The sequence below is a fragment of the Maniola hyperantus genome, chromosome 3 (assembly GCF_902806685.2).
Source record: "Maniola hyperantus chromosome 3, iAphHyp1.2, whole genome shotgun sequence".
Classification (NCBI taxonomy): domain Eukaryota; kingdom Metazoa; phylum Arthropoda; class Insecta; order Lepidoptera; family Nymphalidae; genus Maniola; species Maniola hyperantus.
Window position 1 is genome coordinate 10,831,615 of NC_048538.1, and position 21,080 is coordinate 10,852,694.

The following is a 21,080-nucleotide window of genomic DNA, read 5'->3' on the forward strand; positions in this document are numbered from 1 at the left end:
TCATTAAAGTAAGCGGCACGCGGGAGCCACGAGATGCTATCAGTAGCTACTGAACTGCATAAAAAGGCTAATGGTACCCTCAGGTCATGGCGACGCGAGACCGGTGTGTACGATGCGTTCAAACTAGCAATGGGAAAGTCATTGTCCTTTACCTATCAACTGTCACTTAAAAATTACTGAAATTACGGTTCGCACGGAAAATACTTTTTTTTTTTTGTCTAATACTTTGCCTACTATACCGTAGACAAAAATACAGTGCGACAAGGCAATCTTGGCGCGTGGCGTAAATCGGAACTAACGTTGCCGTCAAGCGTCCCCTTTGTTCTTGTTTGAATATTCTAAGCCTTTGTTCTCCAACAGCGATCCCCTGTCAATGTCATTCAAGAGCCTTGTCGCACTGTAGGACCAAGCGCGGTAGGACCACGGAACCGTCACGAAATGGTAGTACCTACACCATAGACTGACCAGTGGGCAGTGAGATAAAGCAATGGGACTGCGGACCCATAACCACCATTCACAAATTATATTATTATTGATGTATTTCTACAATAAATAACTAAGTCTCAGTCCTACAAAATCCATAGAAAATATATTGAAAATAAAATATTATACTGAATCAAAATAGTATGTTTCTAACTACACTACTACTGTCACAACATGACGGAAACTTTTTGCCTTGGTTAGCTCGGACGCATTATACAACGTCGTATCTAATGACAGTCCAAACAAATTAAACTGACAAGTGAAACGACCATTAGACGACACAAAATGACTCTACCAATGGGGCTTCTGAAATAGTATCGACATCGAGAGATAGGTTCGAGATAAAGTTAGGTAAGTAACTGACTTGTACTTTTGAAAATAATACCACAAAACGGCTTATGATAAATTAATAATTGTTTCTCAAACTCTCTACAATTTTAAAGGATGGTGAGAATAGAAATTATTGAAACAACTAGCTTATGCTCGCGACTTCGTCTGCGTGGACTACAAAAATTTCAAACCCCTAAGGGGGTGAATTTTCAAAAATCCTTTCTTAGCGAATGCTTACGTCATAATAGCTATCTGCATGCCAAATTTCAGTTCGTCATCAATATGGTATTCTCATGAATCATGATGTCTAAACCGGAGATTATCAAAATCAAAAGACTAGTCAGGCTATTACGATGAAACTGATGAAACCTACTTACCTACATAACGTGCATACAGCATAACACAGATACTCGAATATTCCGCGACAGGTTGAGATGGCAATCGGGGTATGAGGCGGGGGACGCCCCCCACACCCACACGTCACCCGCGCACGCCCGGACTGGGCTAGCGCGGGGGCGGTGCGGGTGTGCGGCGCGTTACCTCCCCGATTGCCATTTCAAAAGGTCGCTTTTACTATTTCAATATACCTAATATAGTTTCTGTCGTATAGACTGCTAAACTCATCAGTGCTCATAACCCTCCAGAAACCTCATAACCCTTCCGAAACCGGGTAAAAATTCCATCAACGGAATATCATCCCAGCGTTATGAGGCACGCGACAAAAAGCCCATTAGGTAAGCAAATGTATATTTTAATACAGAATAAGCAATAAATCTCGCGATGGGCTTTCGAATTCCGCGCAAGTCATCCGACGAGGTGAGATCGGCTGGGAAATACCACACACATATATACAGACGTACCAAGGTGTACAACCTTACTTACATACATACTGATGTCGTGTCCATGCCAACTATGCAAAGATAACGTATTTATTACATATATTTTTTACGAATAATAAAACATACACGAATATTGAAATGCAAATGTGTGTCAACATGCCTTCCATTTGTCGTATTCTGATTTAAAAAATGAAGTAATGAAACTCGTAGCTACTACTTTGTGGAAGAACTCCAACATGCTTTAACTTGATGCTGTAACTCGTTCTTTCAAGACAGCCATGATTCTACAATAGGTACATTGTAGGATATCAAATCTTTGAAAAGAGCAATCGCCGAGTTTTTTGCTGGTCCTTTTCGGTAGGAAAGGCATTTCAAATCAGTGGTAGATGATGCATTTCACGATTTAAAAGTACTTGTAAAAGTTTAATTGAATAAAAAATATTTTTATTCGTTGATTTATTTATCCCTAACATATAACTTATATATAACATAAGTTATATAATATGTGAGTAGGTAAGTTATAATAATATTGTAACCCAATTTGATTGTCTACAAGTTTTATCTCACAAGTGTTAGTAACTAAGCAGTTAACTAGAAAATACAAAAGGCTGACAAAAGGAATGAAGTTTCATTCAATGTGAAAAATCCTGAAACAAAAAAGAAGAATCTCGCTTTATAGAGTGGGCAGGAAAGGAAATACCATTGAAATGTTTATTAGATCGTCTTCGGCGTCTTGGATTCCAGGACGATGGTATGGGAGAGGTTCCGCCTTGGCAGTTTTTGCGCAGAGCGGGCGCCGACGACCATTGAGACCATTGAGATGCAGGTTCTATACACCAAGCAACAAAAAAGGCGCGCCTTTCCCAATAAAAAAAGACTTATGTTAATGAACTAATTTTTTAAGCGTTCATCGTCAACCGATAGATGCCCACTAGACATAGGTCTCTTGTACTGACTTCCACATGCCGCGGTCCTGCGCCATCTGTATTCAGCGGTTCCCTTCAACTCGTTAAATGTCGTTCAATCAACTCTGTGTTCGTATTCCCGTATTTCGTCATTCGTATTCGTATACGAAAAGTTACCCTAATGCACTATCCAGCGCTTTCCATACAAAATATGTAGTTTGGTTCTCATTTGAATATTAAGCAACCAAAGTCAAAGTTTCACGGTTTTTGAAGATTTATGTACAAATGATTGAGCCGATGTAACTTTGATGAACGTTGACTTATTTAGTAATCGTCTTCCTGCGTCGCTCCCTCAACTTTGAAGATCGTGGCTCCCCTTTAATACGATTCTTGTTATGTTTTAGGGTTCCGTACCTCAAAAGGAAAAAGAAGCCCTTATAGGATCACTTTGTTATCTGTCTGTCTATCTATCTGTCTGTCCGTCTGTCGTGTCTGTCAAGAAAACCTAAATGACGTACTTTCCGTTGACCTAGAAACATATTATAAAAATTTGGCAGGTATTTAGGTCTTGTAGCAAGAAGAGAGGAAAAATCGGAAAACCGTGATTTTGTGGTCAACATCACAACAAAAAAAATCAAAATTTGTTCATGAACAAATAATTAATACTTTCAATTTTCAAAATAAGATAGTTATCCTTACTTTGAACTACCAAGTAAGATACCAAGTCAAAGTAAGATAGTTATCTTACTTTGAACTACTAGATACCAAGGGTATCATATGCAAGGACTTTACCTGTACATTCTAAAACAGTTTTTTATGCATAATAGTTTTTGATTTATCGTGTAAAATGTCAAAATATACGCCACAACACAACTGGTCCTCTTGTTCACAAGTCAGGTTGAGGCTTTATGTGGGACCTCTCCAGCTCTAGTATAAACCACTCTATGCCGACAAGCCATTGCCTCCAATAAGGTACTTGAGCGTCTCGCACGTGGCTTGCTTACTTTATTTACTATGGACTAAACTTCGACACCTGCATCTATTAATAACACCGTTCATAATCGCTCGTAGCCATCGATATATTAAACCCAAGATAAGCCTACATGGAATCTACTGGCAAAAAATTATTACTTAGAACGCATTCACGTCAGCTAGCGCGTCCACATTCAAGTCCGTGATAAATAAAACGTTGGTATCTACTTACTATGAAATGGTAGGTACGAGTATTTGAGATATTTGATATTTATATTATATATAATACCTACACTGGCTTATGCCAGCGACTTCGTCCGCGTGGACTACACAAATTTCAAACCCTCGTATTACTACTTTTGGAACAAAATTTTCTTAAAACCTTTCTAAGCGGATGTCTACTTCATATAAGCAGTAAGCTACTTATCTGCATGCTCAATTTCAGCACGATCCGTCCATTGGTTTGAGCTCTGCGTTGATAGATCAGTCAGTCAGTTAGTCAGCTTTTCCTTTTTTATATAATATAGATTACCTACATAAAGTTGCTTAAGTTCTAACACTTCGTAAGTCAAAATTAGCAATTTTACAGGAGGGCGAAAAACTTTGCTAGGTATTTTCAGGTTTGATGGATACCGTGAATTTACTGTTTAATTCTTTAAAAGTTTCTGTTGGACGTTTCCTTATTTCTGACTGACTGAAAAGACGCTTCTCTCGACTCTCTATTAATGGCTTTGAAATGTGGAAATGGCCAAAAAATGACTTACAGTAGGTACGCGGCAGAAAATAATGTACAGCGACCTTTAGAAAGAGGTAGTGGTTTTGTAGAGCAGTGTCACTGTCGTTGAGACCAACAAAACGTCACATAGGTATGAGTGACAGAGACAACGCTCTACAAAGCCCAAAATTTGATTCTAAATCCTACCACTGCGCCCACTCCTGTGCTTTCCACAAGAAGACTCAAATTAGATAAGTTTACTTTTAATATTATTAAAAACAGAATTTGTTGCATAATGCTATATTTCACGTCCTCTGTTATCATGATGATAGAACAACTTGAAAAAACTTTTATTTTTGTCGATAATAAAATATAAAAAAAATTACAAAAAAAAATAAAAACCGACTTCGATACACAAACACTAAAAATTGAAAAATAATTTAATTTATTACCGAATATATTATGTATACAAGAGTTAATATAGTTCCATAATAATACTTTTTGGTGCCGGTGCCAATTAGCTTTAGCTGCGCGAATCGTCTAGACTTCATATTTTTATGAGACTCCACAATGGCACCTCATTGGCACCGACCCCAAAAAATATTATTATGGATCTATATTAACTCTTGTATACATAATATATTCGGTAATAAATTAAATTATTTTTCAATTTTTAGTGTTTGTGTATCGAAGTCGGTTTTTATTTTTTTTGTAAAAAAATTTTATTTCACAATTTTTAGTGGTCCCATGGAATTATGCTATGACTGGTTAAAAATCTACTGTTTACTAAGCTATTACACTGATCGCGAGCAATTTACCCTTATCCGTTGAGGAGTTCCAGTATCTATCTTCGAAGATGTTCATCAGATCTTCACCAAATTGAAATGGGACCAACTTTGAAGTATACCCTTTCAAACAAAAAAAGAATTTTCAAAATCGGTCCAGGCGTCTTCGAGTAATCGGGGAACATACATAAAAAAAATAAAAAAAAAGATTCCGACGAATTGAGAACCTCCTCCTTTTTTTGAAGTCGGTTAAAAAGCTATGTTTAACACAATTAATAGAATTCTTATCATTTGGAAATCATCAATATCATCATCATCATTAACCAATAAACGTCTACTGCTGGACATAGGTCTCTTGCAGGGACTTCCACACGCCACGGTCTTGGGCCGCCTGGATCCAGCGGCTCCCTGCGACTCGTCTGATGTCGTCTGTCCACCTAGTGGGGGGTCTTCCAACGCTGCGTCTCCCGGTGCGAGGTCGCACCTTGGGACCCATACGTCTATCGGTTGTACTAACTATGTGCTCTGCCCATTGCCACTTCAGCTTCGCAACCCGTTGAGCTATGTCGGTTGACGGTTGCTCTAATTCTCCTACATTTGGAAATGCCCAACAAAATAACTCAATTGCATCAAGCCAACCCAATTTGTTAAATAAAATTATAAGCTGAGTTGTTTTTCTTAAATATCATTGTTCATAAACAATCACTATCACTGCCATATCATTTCGTCATGTTTATGTGTTGCCATACTTTCACATCCGCACTCGAGTGCCGTAACTGCTGTCCGCAGGAGTGATTTTAATCTCAATGCAATTATGTTATTGCATCATTTGTTAGAAGTCTGGCTAATGCCCTAAAAGTTCTAGTTCCCTAGGTTAGGTCCTCAGATAAATTCCCTAGCTAAGATTTTGGCAGTTAACGGCCGCTATATAGAGCATCGAATGATGATACTGAGACGTTGCCTAGTCTGAAAAGATGTCATGATTTTCTAGCCGTGATTAGACTTTAGTGACTTGTGCACGCCACCCTTAGAACCTAGACTAAAAGGCCAGTGGGGTGATTCCCTAAGTCAAACGCTCAAAGATAGCCACCGTGCTCATTTGAGATCGGTTGGTTCTATATTGCTGCTTCAGTAAGTGATATTAAAATATTTTTTCTTACAAAACCTTCAATGGATTAAAAATAAATGTCAAATGAGCTCGGAGGCTATCATTCAGTGTTAGACACTGAATTAGCGAATCAGTAGGCTGAGGTGCCAAGGTGTGAGGTGTGAGCACTGAGCACGTGTGAGTTGGAATTATCATTCTAAACTTGGAGCGCTATAAATTTATTTAGTGACAACCAGCGTTAGGCAGGCATACAAACGGCCTATTAAACTTGAACGACAATAATCAGCGTAAAGTTCCTATATTGCACAGACATAAACATATTACAACTAGCTTAAGCACGTGTTATATTACGATAAAATTGGACACATAATTATTATGCTAAAATTCATCTAATCATAAACTTGGGAGTCCGAAATGAATATTTGTTGTGATATTTAAAACAGAATCGTTATTCCGTTTCCGGATTCAATATCAATGTACGGAAAGAGTATGGTTTAAGTGGTCTTTTCTTGTATGTTGTTTAATTTAATATTTAGGAATGTGACAATACGATAAATAATATTATGTGAATTGTCAATACTGGTAACTAATTATTCATCGTAAATTAAATACTGTCAATGTACTAAGAGTGACATTATACTAAGCTATTGTCAACATGCAGTTGGCAATAGCTATTATGGGAAATAATAATGTTGTGTAAACTGACAATTTAAGTCGCTTATTATTATTGTAAATTATTAATACGTAGACCATCAATGTCACTGATTTTATTATTGTAAATTGGGTGTGTCAACATACCTTTTGTCAACAAACCTAAAATAAATAATGATTAATATTAAGATCATGTGATAGTCGATATCCGCCTTGTTTGCGATGGCAGTGTTATAAAAGTACCCTACCTCGACAGAGAGGGGACAGTCTTGTATCGACAGCTCAGAGCAAACACAGCGGACCTTACTGAAGTTAAGTATTCTAATGTTTTATAATGTAATGTAATCATTTGCCTTTTATAGGTTACCTGTTGTAACTGTGTACCAAATATGTACCTCCTACTTTACTCAACGTTCTAATGTTTTAAAAGATGTGTGTTATGGAGTTTCTTTGCCCTTTCTTCTCCATGACTAAACACCTTAGCGAAACGGGTGGTAGATTCATTTTAATATCAATAGATCAATGCTGAACAATACAATTCAATTATTATTCGACTTGGTTGGTTTTACTTCTGTATTTATCACCTACCCTCTTGTACTATTTATTTTATACATTGAGATAAAAGTAAACACTAGGTTGTTAGCTTCTAATTATTATAGAAGCCTGTTTAGATGATTAGGATTCTTACTTTGAAATAATACGGCAGATGCTTTGCTTGATTTTTAATTACTTAGTATTTGGCCTTACCTGACAAATAATTGATAAATGATAACTTTCATTAGTAATCATTGGATTTAATTTATCATCACTATTAAAGCCCACTGTCTTAACTTCTCTTCTTTTTATCTAAATCTCACATCAGAAGTGGGATACGATAATTCTTTTCTTGTCGAAATACTAATACTTTTCAAATGCTTTCAGCAATCGTGGATACGGCTTCTCCTCGAAGCGACAGGCTACCGCCTGTCGTCGGTGGCACTTGATGTTGGTGCCCGATGATCCCAAAGCGAGGGGCAACTCTGTTGTCAGTGGCACTTGGTGCTGGTGTGGCATCGCCGGTTGAAACGTCGCGTCGTTGAGCAAGCTAAGTACAATTTTGTGCGTTGTGTGTGAAGAAAAGTGTAAATTTAAAACCACGATTTTGTGGTATAGTTTATATGAAAAAAGTTTCTGTGAGGTGAATCAGAGAAGATTTTTAATTTGTTAGATAAACCACGTGTTGTGGTATAATTTATTTAGACAAGAATAAGTCTAGTTGGAGGTCAGATTAGCCGAACGGTTTTTGATAAAGTATATGTAAATGTGAAATCATTTAGAAAGTTATGATATACCGAAACAATAATACTAATCAAATCAGTAGGTTTGCTTTTGAGAAATTGCATCGTACTTACAACTCGAAACTTGAAGAAATTACCTTATTCTGATTTATGTAACTTAAACATAAACTATATTTATTTATTTATTTTGCTTCTTAAAATAACTCAACCATTTTTCTTCTCTTAAAACAACACAAAAGAGATGGTCCATTCAAGTAACTTTTATTATTTAGCTAAATTACTTTTTTAGCAACGTAAGGCAGATTACCTGCTCAAGTTTTTTTTTCTGTTTAGTAATGCTATCAGAACATTTTAATTTTATAAATACCTACGTTACGTGTTATCAATTTATTCTTGTTTTGAGTTGGTTTGATGTACATACACTACACTTGTTTATAAGACATAATCAACAGAAAACATATTCTCTTCTACTCTAATTTTGGTCTGACGTCTAGCTATTCTAGTTTTTATGACAGTAACATTGACATTGAATCATTGAATATCGTTTTGTGAATGAAGCAATCTTATATTTTTTTATGTCAGTACTTTTGTTGCCGCTGTTCATTTAAGTTCACTGGCTGCATTTTTCTATTTTCCTATGTACTTCGGGAACGAAGTACTTATCAAGATGGCCGAATTGTAATAAAACATACTAATAATTTATGCTAAATGACAAAAGCAGAACAGAGAAAAAAAAGAAAGAAAAAAAAGAAAGAAAAAAAAAAAATTTTTTTTGGCATATGATACAAAATGTTAAGACTCCCAATGGGACAAAATGTTAAGACTCACTATGTGACAAATGTTAAGACTCCCAATGGGACAAAATGTTAAGACTCACTATGTGACAAATGTTAAGACTCCCAATGGGACAAAATGTTAAGACTCACTATGTGACAAAATGTTAAGACTCCCAATGAGACAAAATGTTAAGACTCACTATGTGACAAATGTTAAGACTCCCAATGGGACAAAATGTTAAGACTCACTATGTGACAAAATGTTAAGACTCCCAATGGGACAATTTTTTTTCTTTTCTTTCTGTTTTTACCTATGTACTTCGGGAGCGAAGTACTTGTCAGTATGGCCGTGTTATATTACGATAAAATTGGACACATAATTATTATGCTAAAATTCATCTAATCATAAACTTGGGAGTCCGAAATGAATATTTGTTGTGATATTTAAAACAGAATCGTTATTCCGTTTCCGGATTCAATATCAATGTACGGAAAGAGTATGGTTTAAGTGGTCTTTTCTTGTATGTTGTTTAATTTAATATTTAGGAATGTGACAATACGATAAATAATATTATGTGAATTGTCAATACTGGTAACTAATTATTCATCGTAAATTAAATACTGTCAATGTACTAAGAGTGACATTATACTAAGCTATTGTCAACATGCAGTTGGCAATAGCTATTATGGGAAATAATAATGTTGTGTAAACTGACAATTTAAGTCGCTTATTATTATTGTAAATTATTAATACGTAGACCATCAATGTCACTGATTTTATTATTGTAAATTGGGTGTGTCAACATACCTTTTGTCAACAAACCTAAAATAAATAATGATTAATATTAAGATCATGTGATAGTCGATATCCGCCTTGTTTGCGATGGCAGTGTTATAAAAGTACCCTACCTCGACAGAGAGGGGACAGTCTTGTATCGACAGCTCAGAGCAAACACAGCGGACCTTACTGAAGTTAAGTATTCTAATGTTTTATAATGTAATGTAATCATTTGCCTTTTATAGGTTACCTGTTGTAACTGTGTACCAAATATGTACCTCCTACTTTACTCAACGTTCTAATGTTTTAAAAGATGTGTGTTATGGAGTTTCTTTGCCCTTTCTTCTCCATGACTAAACACCTTAGCGAAACGGGTGGTAGATTCATTTTAATATCAATAGATCAATGCTGAACAATACAATTCAATTATTATTCGACTTGGTTGGTTTTACTTCTGTATTTATCACCTACCCTCTTGTACTATTTATTTTATACATTGAGATAAAAGTAAACACTAGGTTGTTAGCTTCTAATTATTATAGAAGCCTGTTTAGATGATTAGGATTCTTACTTTGAAATAATACGGCAGATGCTTTGCTTGATTTTTAATTACTTAGTATTTGGCCTTACCTGACAAATAATTTCATTAGTAATCATTGGATTTAATTTATCATCACTATTAAAGCCCACTGTCTTAACTTCTCTTCTTTTTATCTAAATCTCACACACGCGACTTCAACCGGGTGGACTATACAAATTTCAACCCCTGTTTTACCCCCAAGGGTTGAATTTTCTAAAATCCTTTCTTAGCGGAGGTCTACGTCATAATAGCTATCTGCATGCCAAATTTCAGTCCAATCCGTCCAGTAGTTTGAGCTATGCGTTGATAGATCAGTCAGTTAGTCAGTCAGTCAGCCAGTCAATCAGTCAGTCAGCCAGTCAGTCAGTCAGTCAGTCGCTCAGTCAGCTTTTCCTTCTATATTGTGTATAGATATTAACTAGTACGCTAGATAAGGTGTGCGATACAAATTGACAGTTATGTTTTGTGCCCATTCAAAGCACCCCACCGAGCGTCCTGGGTCAATTTAAGTTGACACGTCAAATGGTTCTTATATTGATACTATGTTGACATAAGTAAAGAGTTCAAAAACACTGAATAAAGTCTTGACATAATAACGGCAAAACTTTATAGTGGTTAAGTAGGTACTATGTACTTTGTTCGAAAAATGGGAATAGGATTAGGAACAGTATGAGATTATCGGCGTACCTTACAAATACAACGAAAGCAGCTACTCCAGTCCTGCTTAAATTTTGAGTCTTGGAGGCGGACGACCTCGCCTTCGTTTGAACACGGAGCACGGTCGCCCTCTGTGGAAAATTAAACAACAAGATTAAAACAATAAGTACATGGTTATCCGTACATTTTTTTTTGTGCTATAAGACCTAACTACCTACCAAATTTCATGATTCTAGGTCAACGGGAAGTACCCTATAGGTTTTCTAGTCAGACACGATGGACAGACCGACAGACAGACAACGAAGTGATCATATGAGGGTTCCTTTTTTTTTGAGGTACGGAACCCTAAAAATAGCCTTTTATTACCAAACTTAACCTGACTAATACATACAGTCCTTAAATGTAGATAATTTGTACATTATAACTAAGTATTATTATATTTTTGTAGGTAGAATATAAATGTTTTCAGAATTTTTGTTTTCCAAATAAGTCTCTTAATTCGGAGTGCCTGGTGGCCTAGGCCTCCTCCAACTTTCGCTATTGGACTCTGTCTGCTGCAACCATTGTCCAAAAAGGACCCAATGTCTGACGGATGTCGTCTTCCCATCTTCCGGTTGGTCGTAATTGATTAAAATGCACATAATTTCGAAAATTTATAGGTACGCGCCCGAGATCGAACCCCCGACTCTCGGAATAGGAGGCCGACGACGGCTTAAACAAGCTATCACTTCTCTATAGTGTTAGACGGATAAAAACTAGGTGATTTTATTATCTGTAGCGGGCTCTGCGGAGTAGCATCTATGCGAAACGTCACTCTGAAATGGCGCGTAAAAAGTGGTGTTTGCTCTTGTGTTGATATAAATAATAATTACTATGTGAACAGTGAATAAAAGCCTTCTAAAGTATATCAAAGTGGTTTTCATTCTAATAATAGGAGAGTCTCATACTGAAGAATGTCTTTCTTATGGCATAAGGATTCACGAAAATGCGCGCCCATAAATTTTCCGCAGAGATGATACCAAAACGATGCTGTCGCAGCCGGTTGATTTACCTTGATTAAAAACCACGGATCCGCATTCTTACTAGCTACGTACGAAACACGGCGCCACCGGTTACTAAGTCCTGCGTAAATATTTTGGTAATTAATGTGTGCTCGCCACAGACGCTACGAAAACACTCCACGAACTATAAATATTCGTAATATTTGCTCATAATAATGAAATTCCCATATACCCACCCATCGAGTACCCAAATCGACTACAGATTAATCTAAAACGTATTCAAATGTTAGAAAAGATACCTACCATTCCAACGTATCAAACATCTCTTAGGTATATAAAATAATCAAAAGTTTACTCATTTTAATCTCATTGCGAGTTGCGACTCTATTTAAATGGCGATAAAATGAGTAAAATCTTAATATATCGCACCTCTACGAGTAGATCAAAACTGTTTCAACTCAAAATACATTGGTTTCAGAAACTAAGAAAAACTGATTCTTAAATCTACAGAAGATATTAAAATTATGAAAAAAGTTTAGAAGGAGCTATTCATGTGCCTTGACTAATTTATTACACAAAGAATAGTTACTACAGTTTTTCCGTGCAGATAACCGATTCAGGGATCAGAAACTAAGGGCATCAAACAGCAAAGTTTTTGAGTTGAAATCTCTTGAAAGAAGTTTTGATCTCAGGATGCGATGTGCTAATAGAGAGAGAGCCAGCGCGTGCCAGACCTTCGTTATTTTATAAAAGCTGAAAGTTTCTATGCGTATTGTCCCCAACACAGGGAGGACCGATCAGCGACTATGTAGTTTGGATCATGGTGGCTTTGGGAAATAACAGGTAGGTAATAAAGGTCTAAAATATCTTAGGTCGAAGTAATAAAGTATAATTTTTTATATTTTCTTCGGAATAGTCATGGATTTCCAGATACTAAGAGTCGTGGCAACCCCCTGCAAGACGCCCTTATAGAGTTTCAAAGTTTAAAAATAATGAAGCTTTTATAAAATAACGAAGATCTGGCACGCGCTGGCTCTTAGTTCATAAAGGAAATGACTACCCGAATCCACCGGGAGGTAGAATACGAATAACGATTCAATTATCTATCTCCATTATACATTACAAATACAATCGAACTAATATTATAAATGTGAAAGTGTGGATGTTTGGATGATTGGATGTTTGTTACTCAATCACGCAAAAACGGCTGAACGAATTTAGATGAAATTTGGAATGGAGATAGATTATACCCTGGATTTAACATAGGCTTCTTTTTATCCCGGAAAATCTAAGAGGATTTGATGATTTGGATTTGAAAAATGTAAATCCACGCGGACGAAGTCGCGGGTATCAGCTAGTGAATAATAATAATTGTCGATCTAGCCTAAGCTTAATTCCTTAAAATATTTTTGTGTCATGTCGCTAATCGCTATCAAGTTTTATTTATATTTTGTAAGAGCCGTATCTCATAGCAACAACCCGGGTTTCAAGGTTGACGAATAAATGAATAATATCGACGGATTGTAGTAAATCAAGGAAATGGATGCTTTATGCGTACTTAAAATGGTATAGACCCATTAATTTCTAGCTAAAATCTCGAGAGGTATGAATTGATTTTATTTATAAAGTATTATACATCTACACGCGAAAGAAATGTATGAGGAAAATACATTGTAAATAATTAGGTATTCCATATTTTAAAAATCCCCGATAATGTCGTAGAACTTCTTGGTATGTGGTACCCAGTTAGATATAGGTATTCTTGTATACCTAATGCATATCCTGAAACTATGAAAAAAGATTCAAACATAATTATTTATAAATGTTTATGTTAGATATTAGTTAGGTACCTGAATCATAAGACTACACTAGAATTCTGCATTCTACGGTGAGAATACCTGCCTTTTTTTATTCGGATACAAGCTAGCCCTTGACTGTAATCTCATCTGGTGGTAAGTGACAATGCAGTCTAAGAGTGAGATCTATAGAGCGCACTCTGACTTAGCTTAGACTTAAGACAGAGCTAAAACGAGACAGAGCTATATCTCTCACATAAATCTGTCTCGTTTTAACTCTATCTTAAGTCTGAGCAAAGTCAAAGTGCGCTCTATAGATCTCAACCTAAGATGGGAGCGGGCTAACCTGGAAGGGGTATGGCAGTTTTACAAAACCCATGCCCCTTTGGTTTCTACGCGGCATCATACCAAACGCTAAATCGCTTGGCGGCACGGCTTTGCCGGTAGGGTGGTAACTGGCCACGCAGCTAAAGCCTCTCAACCTAAACTTAATAATTATTAGTGTAGAAATCAATCGACCTATAAGTTGTCAAATGCTCAGTTGGTGTGAACATGCCTACATCTTATTGGAGCGCACGTTGCCTCAGCCGGACAGCTTCACGCCTGATGTACATACGGCTAATTTAACATATGCTATTCGACGCAAAGGCGTAATCAACACAAGTCAATTTTACAGGAGATCTAACCTCCTTAGCTTAATTATGGCTAAAGTTATATTTTTAAACATACTTATATATAAACCTTATTTCTTTATTTTTGCCTGCAAGCTGTGATAGCCTAGTGGTTAGGATGTCCGCCTCCTAATCGGAAGTCGGTGGTCCGATCCCGGGCACACAACTCTAACTTTTCTGAGTTATGTGCGTTTTAAGTAATTAAATATCACTTGATATAACGGTGAACGAAAACATCGTGAGGAAACCTGCATGCCGTGTGAAGTCTGCGAATCCGCACTTGGCCAGCGTGGTACACTATAGCCAAAACCCTTCTCATTCTAAGAGAAGACCCGTGCTCTGTAGTGACTCGGTGATAGGTTGATCATGATGATGATGTATTAGGTACTGTTAAAAGGAAAACCACTTTGATATACTTTAACATACATTTTAATCACTGTTTCTTATTTAATTAATTTACAAGTCGGTATACAAGGTATAATGAACTATTCATATTCCAAGCGTCACCATAGAGTGTCTAGTCTAACCGGAAACCACAGACTCCCGGAAATGTCAGAGAGTGCTATGGTCGCGCACAGTCTATATCCAAAACCCACCTAACAGTACCTACTAATCTCTATGAATTTTACGATTTGTCTCTCTCCTGTAAAATTGACTTTTTCGATTAGGTACATCTTTATTTCGTCGATTTGACAAATGCATAATCAGTAATCACGAATCAAAGTGATAATTCATTCGTAACTATCTCTAACATAAAATCAACAATGGTTATTCTCCACCTGCAATTTATCAGTATATCAAAATTATTAGCAAACGACGTAAGCAATCATGAGCAATAGATAAAATTGATTTGAACTTTGAACCTTTTACTGACACTTGCATCTAATTGAAAATGATATCTCCTGGGACAGTGTACAAGTAGCGACTACTAAAGGACTATGTACAATAAGTCTTTGGCTGGAAAATCACTTATTAACACTAAATACACAAAAAAGTTCTTACATGTGTTTCAGCAACAGCAGACCCGGCGCTGTGGGCACAACATTTAGTATACAAATACATAATACATCCTGTAGCAGTCATAATAACTGCCTTATGACGAAATCATGTGCATGTCCAAATCTCGCAAGAGTTACAACCATAAAATATCTGGGAGTTATAATAGACGACCAACTCTCGTGGAAGCCTCATCTTATGGCAACAGCGCTTAGGGTAAGGAAATTGATTATAATTTTCAAAAACTTGAGACCCATACTGGACAAAAAGCGGCTGATACAAATTTACAAAACTCTTTGTGAATGCGTATTAACCTACTGCATTACATCATGGGGCGGAGCGCCTAAATCGAATTTCCTTCTAGTAGAACGCGCACAACGGGCAATACTTAAAGTGGCGTTAAAACTGCCTTATAGATACCCAACTCATTTACTATATCAAGAAGCTGAGGTTCTTAGTGTTAGAAAATTGTTTATATACAAAAGCATTTTAAGATATCACAACGAGACTGTTCCATTGCTACCAGCAAACACTAAAAGAGTTACTAGATACCCAACACCAGCAGTAAAAACTGCGCTGGCTCAACGCCACTTTGCCTTCTTAGCACCTTTATTATATAAAGCGATTGATAGGAAAACCACAATTAATAATATTAACAACTACTCGGCAAAAACAAAAATAATTTCCTACCTCAAGAACCTTAGTTATGTGAGTATTGAAGAACTTTTAAGCGCACACCACATTTCTACGTAAAAATAATATACACACTTACTTACACACACACCCACACACACACACACACCCACACACACACACACACACACACCCACACACACACACACACACACACACACAAAATCATACACCCACACATATGCATACACGCCATGTGAATTTTTATTTTATTCTATTTTATTTTACTTATTTATCTTATTTTATTGTTTAATTTAGATTTTATTATTAAGTAATAGTTAGATACTCAATAATTGTATTGTAAATTAAAAAAAGCTTATGTAACACGGAAGGCACTGGCTCCCATGACACAGTTTATACTTCTTTGGGAGCCAGTGGTCAAAGTCTTATGTGTCAAACCTTTTTTGCAAATTATGTTATGTTAATTTCAAATCACCAACCTTATTGAAACTAATAAATAATCAGCTAACATGGCATCATTGTGATATATTGTCAAGAATATACCTATTGTGATTCAAATTATTTGTGACCGATGGAATTTTAGATTATCCTGGAAATTTTTAGCATTTACCGTAGTTCGAGCTTTTACAGTAACATAAACATGTAATAAAATAAATTATGTAATAATTAATATATTATGATAAAAGAACCTTTAAAGGCAATATTTCCCGCAGACTTATGACAAATAATATAACAAAATAAACGAAATGATAATTGAAACTTGAATACAAAAATAAAACAAATCTTTTGTTCCTCCTAATCAAATTCTAAAATAATAATATATGATTCAGCGATAGTTACAAGAAGAGGGGCACATAAAGAGCGCAGTAATAATTTTAAAAGACATAAGTAGTAGTAGAAAACCTTTTATTGGTAAAAACATCATCTCCTTGATGTCTCCTTGAGTCACACTTTTATTTATTTACTTCCATGACTTGTCGTATGACACAAAAAATAGAACCGCAGTTAGTCATGAGCAATAATTTCCGCCCTAGCTATGAACTGTATTGCATTTATCTAACTAATTTTCCTTTATGAGTGACGTTAACTAGCATTTAAAAAATAAGATATTAATCTGGGCTTATCGAGTTGCCTAAGCACGCTCAATAAATTCAACTGTTCCTACATAAATTAATTCACACCAATAAAAATAGAGGTGTTATATACTAGAGGTCGAATGCTAAATGGCCTCAACCTAACTGGTACACAAGAGTGCAGTCTAGCTTTTGCTCATTCAGGAATTTGGTGCCGTATCTATTGTTACTTTGTCGGTATCATAATGACACCAGTCAAGACTCCTTTGAACTACAAGACGACTGCTAAGTATTATGTGTTGGGATGCAGTTTGATTGCAGTTCTGCATTTCAACTGCTGACCGACGCGACTGCGCTATTACCATACCATACACCTGTACCCGTACTAAAGATGTGCACCGACTACATGCGGACTTCGCAGTGGTTGGCAGTTCAGTTGCGATGCAGTCGTGTCAACTACAAGCTAACTGCATCTCAACTGCAAATTTGCTTGCAGTTCAAATGCACTGCGTCTGTCTAGACGGTCTAGACCCTTATGGTTTCGTTATTTTTTCGTCATCTGAATGAGGTCTCCATCTCTAGGGTCTATAGCTCAATGGCCAGGACTCTTTCACAACACTGCGTGTCGCATATCGCGTTCACGAATCACTGGAATCAAATGAGCTCTTTCTACATTAAGTAAATTTAAGTACTTTGCATTGCGTTGAAATTGAAACAGAAACTCGGTGTTGCTTACAAAATGGTATCGGGCCGATATCTGTACCTACAATTATCGGTACAAGTTGCAGATTTACATAGCCACTGTACTGTAGTTGTTTCAATTAGACACTGGCGCAGGTAGAACGTAGGTATGTATAGGATCTAACGAAACGAGGTAATTTATAGGTAATTGTAAGATCTATTAGGGTTTCCGCATGACCGGAACCCCTATCTATAGGATCACTCGTGCGTTTTTCTATCTGTATGTCCGTCTCTCACAGCCAATTTGCTCAAAATCTAGGTAATAATTATATTAATTTATGTGACCCAAACATGGACATATTGTGACCTAAATACCTACTATGAATTTTGAATATGGAGATTATTTTGAGGGGCAAATAAGAAAATTTTAAAGAATGTTTTATAAACTGGGTTACATATCAAATGAGGGCTTATTTTGAGGGACTGAAATATACTTTATTGTAATTTTTAAATAGTTTTAAAAAGTTAGGAATTTAAGAAAATTGATGAAAATTTACCATCTCTTTATGTATCGAAATTTTAAAATTTTGTAGCTGATAATAGTTCTTTACTTATAGATTAAGGAAATCCTATAAGAGGGAGAGGAGGAGGACGCAAAATGGCATGGCAAATCTCTTAATATTGTGCGTATAAACTTACATAGGTATTTATCGTACGGAACCCTTTCCACGTGAGTTCAATCCACAATTGTGCGGTTTTTAGATGTGCTTTAATTAGCCCAGTTGAAAATTAGTAATTAGCAACTAGAAAGAATTAATAACAAATCTGTTAAAAATAACACAAGATTATTAATCCTAATTGCACTAATCGACAACAAAAGTGTTCCCACCCTTTACACATGACATGAGTTTCAATAAATCATACCAAGTAAATTGGTATGATAAAGTTGAATATGATTTCTAAATACCTAAAACCAACAAGTTACAAAATTGCATTTTATTTAACTTCAAACACCTCGTTTTATTTAGTAGGTGCTCGTTATTATTATGACTGACTGAGTTATGGCTTATCGCTAACTCTAATCATATCTAATAATTTATTTCATTCTTTACATGAAGATATTTTTAATTGTAAGATACAGTGTTTGTTCGAGAAATTTTTAAAAGACCTAAATCCACGTGAAGTCGCGGGCATTATCTAGTATTATTATTTTTCAAATTGACTGACACATCATCAACTTAAAACTTTAAATAATACTGGGTTTAGAAACTTACGATTTTATATGTTGGTTTTCTAAGAAAGGATTTTCGGTTTTGTTACCCGATTCAAAACAGCTATTGCAGACCAGTAAAATTATTATAGCTAAGCAGATATTATAAGATAAACCAAAATCAAATTGATATTATGCAGTTTTGATAGCTCATATATATTAAATATATCATACATATCAAATATATTTAATATTAAATCGAAATTTCTTGTACATCCGGATTAACAACCACAAAAAATAAAATTTTTGGTTATTACAGTTTTATAAAATAAACCCGATGAATAATGGAACTGTGGCCGCTAGTTAGCGCTGGCGTTCGTTAGCCAGCTCACATGTAATGCGCTTTTTCATGTTTTATAAATATTTATTTAAGCACTACATGTATTATTTATGTACTCGTTACAAATAAAAGCTTTGATTTTAAGGATAATATTTAATCTGATTTATTAGCTTAACACCTCAAGGTAATTCGTTTTGAAATATGTTATGGCAAAATTATAAAGTACCTACTTACATTTTTATAGTCAGAACTTACTTACGCACTACTTAGAAAAGGTATTTTAGTAAGAAGATAGAGTCTTCAGAAAATCTTTGCTTGCCAATTTATGCATACCTATGCATAAATTGGCATACAATTATGCATAGGTATGCATAAATTGGCAAACAAACCAGCAGTTAGCACTACCATAAAAAATATTTTCTCAAAATAATCTTCAACAAGCTTTTCCTTAAAAGCTCTAAAGTAAATAGATATACCTATTATCGGTCTATTTTCATTTTATCACCTTGTAGACTCTACCGAGAATGGCACGTTGACGCGAGCAAATTCGGTGCGCAGGCGTTGCGTGGTCACAGTATTGGACAGATTATCGGAATGCAATTCGGAAGGTACAAACTAGTTGTTAGCTGGGAGGGTCAATTTGATCCATACAAGCATTTAGAAGGACATGCAAATACGAATTTTAAAAAATTGCAGTAAGTAGGTAGGTATGTTGTATACTTACAATACCTTGCGATAACGCGCAGTGTATGGCACAATACTCGAGTATGAGGAAAGTATGAGGAAAAGGTACTAAGTACTAACTGATAAAACTAGCAACATCCGCTAGATGAAAGGCGACGACACGAACGGCGAGTTCGGTGGGCGGGCGTCGCGCGTCGGACACCGCTACGTCAGCTGTGTGCTCCTCGCGACACAATATTCATGAATGAGGAGACTATAAGGTAAAGGTACTAACTAATAAAGCTGGCGACATCCGCCAGAACAGGGTCGGTGATGAAAGCGAGAAGCACGAGGCAAGCGACGGCGAGTTCGGTGGGCGGGCGTCGCATGGTCGTTACTCGCGGCGCCGATGCACGCCGCTGCGCGCCCCTCGCATCACACCCTCGCGCCACAACACTCGTACGCAACACCTGCGGCAAACAAAATCCAAATTTACCATCCTAGGTTTGAGAGTTTTTTTCAGGTAACTTAATTCAAACTTTCGACCACCCCTGACGCAGTAGTGTGGTTCCCTCTGGTCTTAAAATTAAAGTGGGAGATCCGATTGCCAGCAGGGATGGTTTGGGAATTTAAATTTTTAAAATTGTCTCTAAGTCTAGATTGAATCGCTCCAAATCTAAAAACTCTCTATTTTCTTTTTCGTATCGTTGTCATAATATATGCAAACAGCTGCTAGCGCTAACAACGCTTCGCCTTTTGTCGGACATTACTATAGAGCTTAGGCAAAAAAGACTGGTGTGTACCGCGAAACAAAGACTGATAGATCGCTATTGTGTGGACACGGCTTAAATCGCTATCAAGTCGCTGTCGATCAAAGTCGCTGCGTGTATCTAGAGCTTTAGTTCCCAAGTTGCAACGTCACATTCACGTAAAACACCTCAGCTACTACGTATTATTAGCACTTCTCATGACCACACTCACGTTGCCGACGAATGCGGAATCCGAAATCACCCTCGAAACAGAACAACCATTATTCTTCATAAGTTTATTTTTATTGTAAAACAAATTGACTTTAGTAAGCTGTATTTCGTTAAACGAGTTTGCTAGTTAATAGCAATGCGCTACTTACTATAATATAG

At 36.3% G+C, this 21,080-nt stretch overlaps 1 protein-coding gene across 1 annotated transcript in view; it reads right to left on the reverse strand.

Annotated features, from left to right (window-relative positions):
* The window catches only part of cv-2 (crossveinless 2), an 82,467-nt gene that overhangs the window by 34,298 nt on the left and 27,089 nt on the right, over positions 1–21,080 (reverse strand). Inside the window, exons 2-3 of the mRNA XM_034983731.2 lie at positions 20,237–20,411; positions 10,887–10,987 (exon numbers count right to left, since the gene is read on the reverse strand). Of these exons, the coding sequence (XP_034839622.1) occupies positions 10,887–10,987; positions 20,237–20,330 (195 nt within the window). The 5' untranslated portion in view covers positions 20,331–20,411. The remainder of the gene's footprint in view (positions 1–10,886; positions 10,988–20,236; positions 20,412–21,080) is intronic.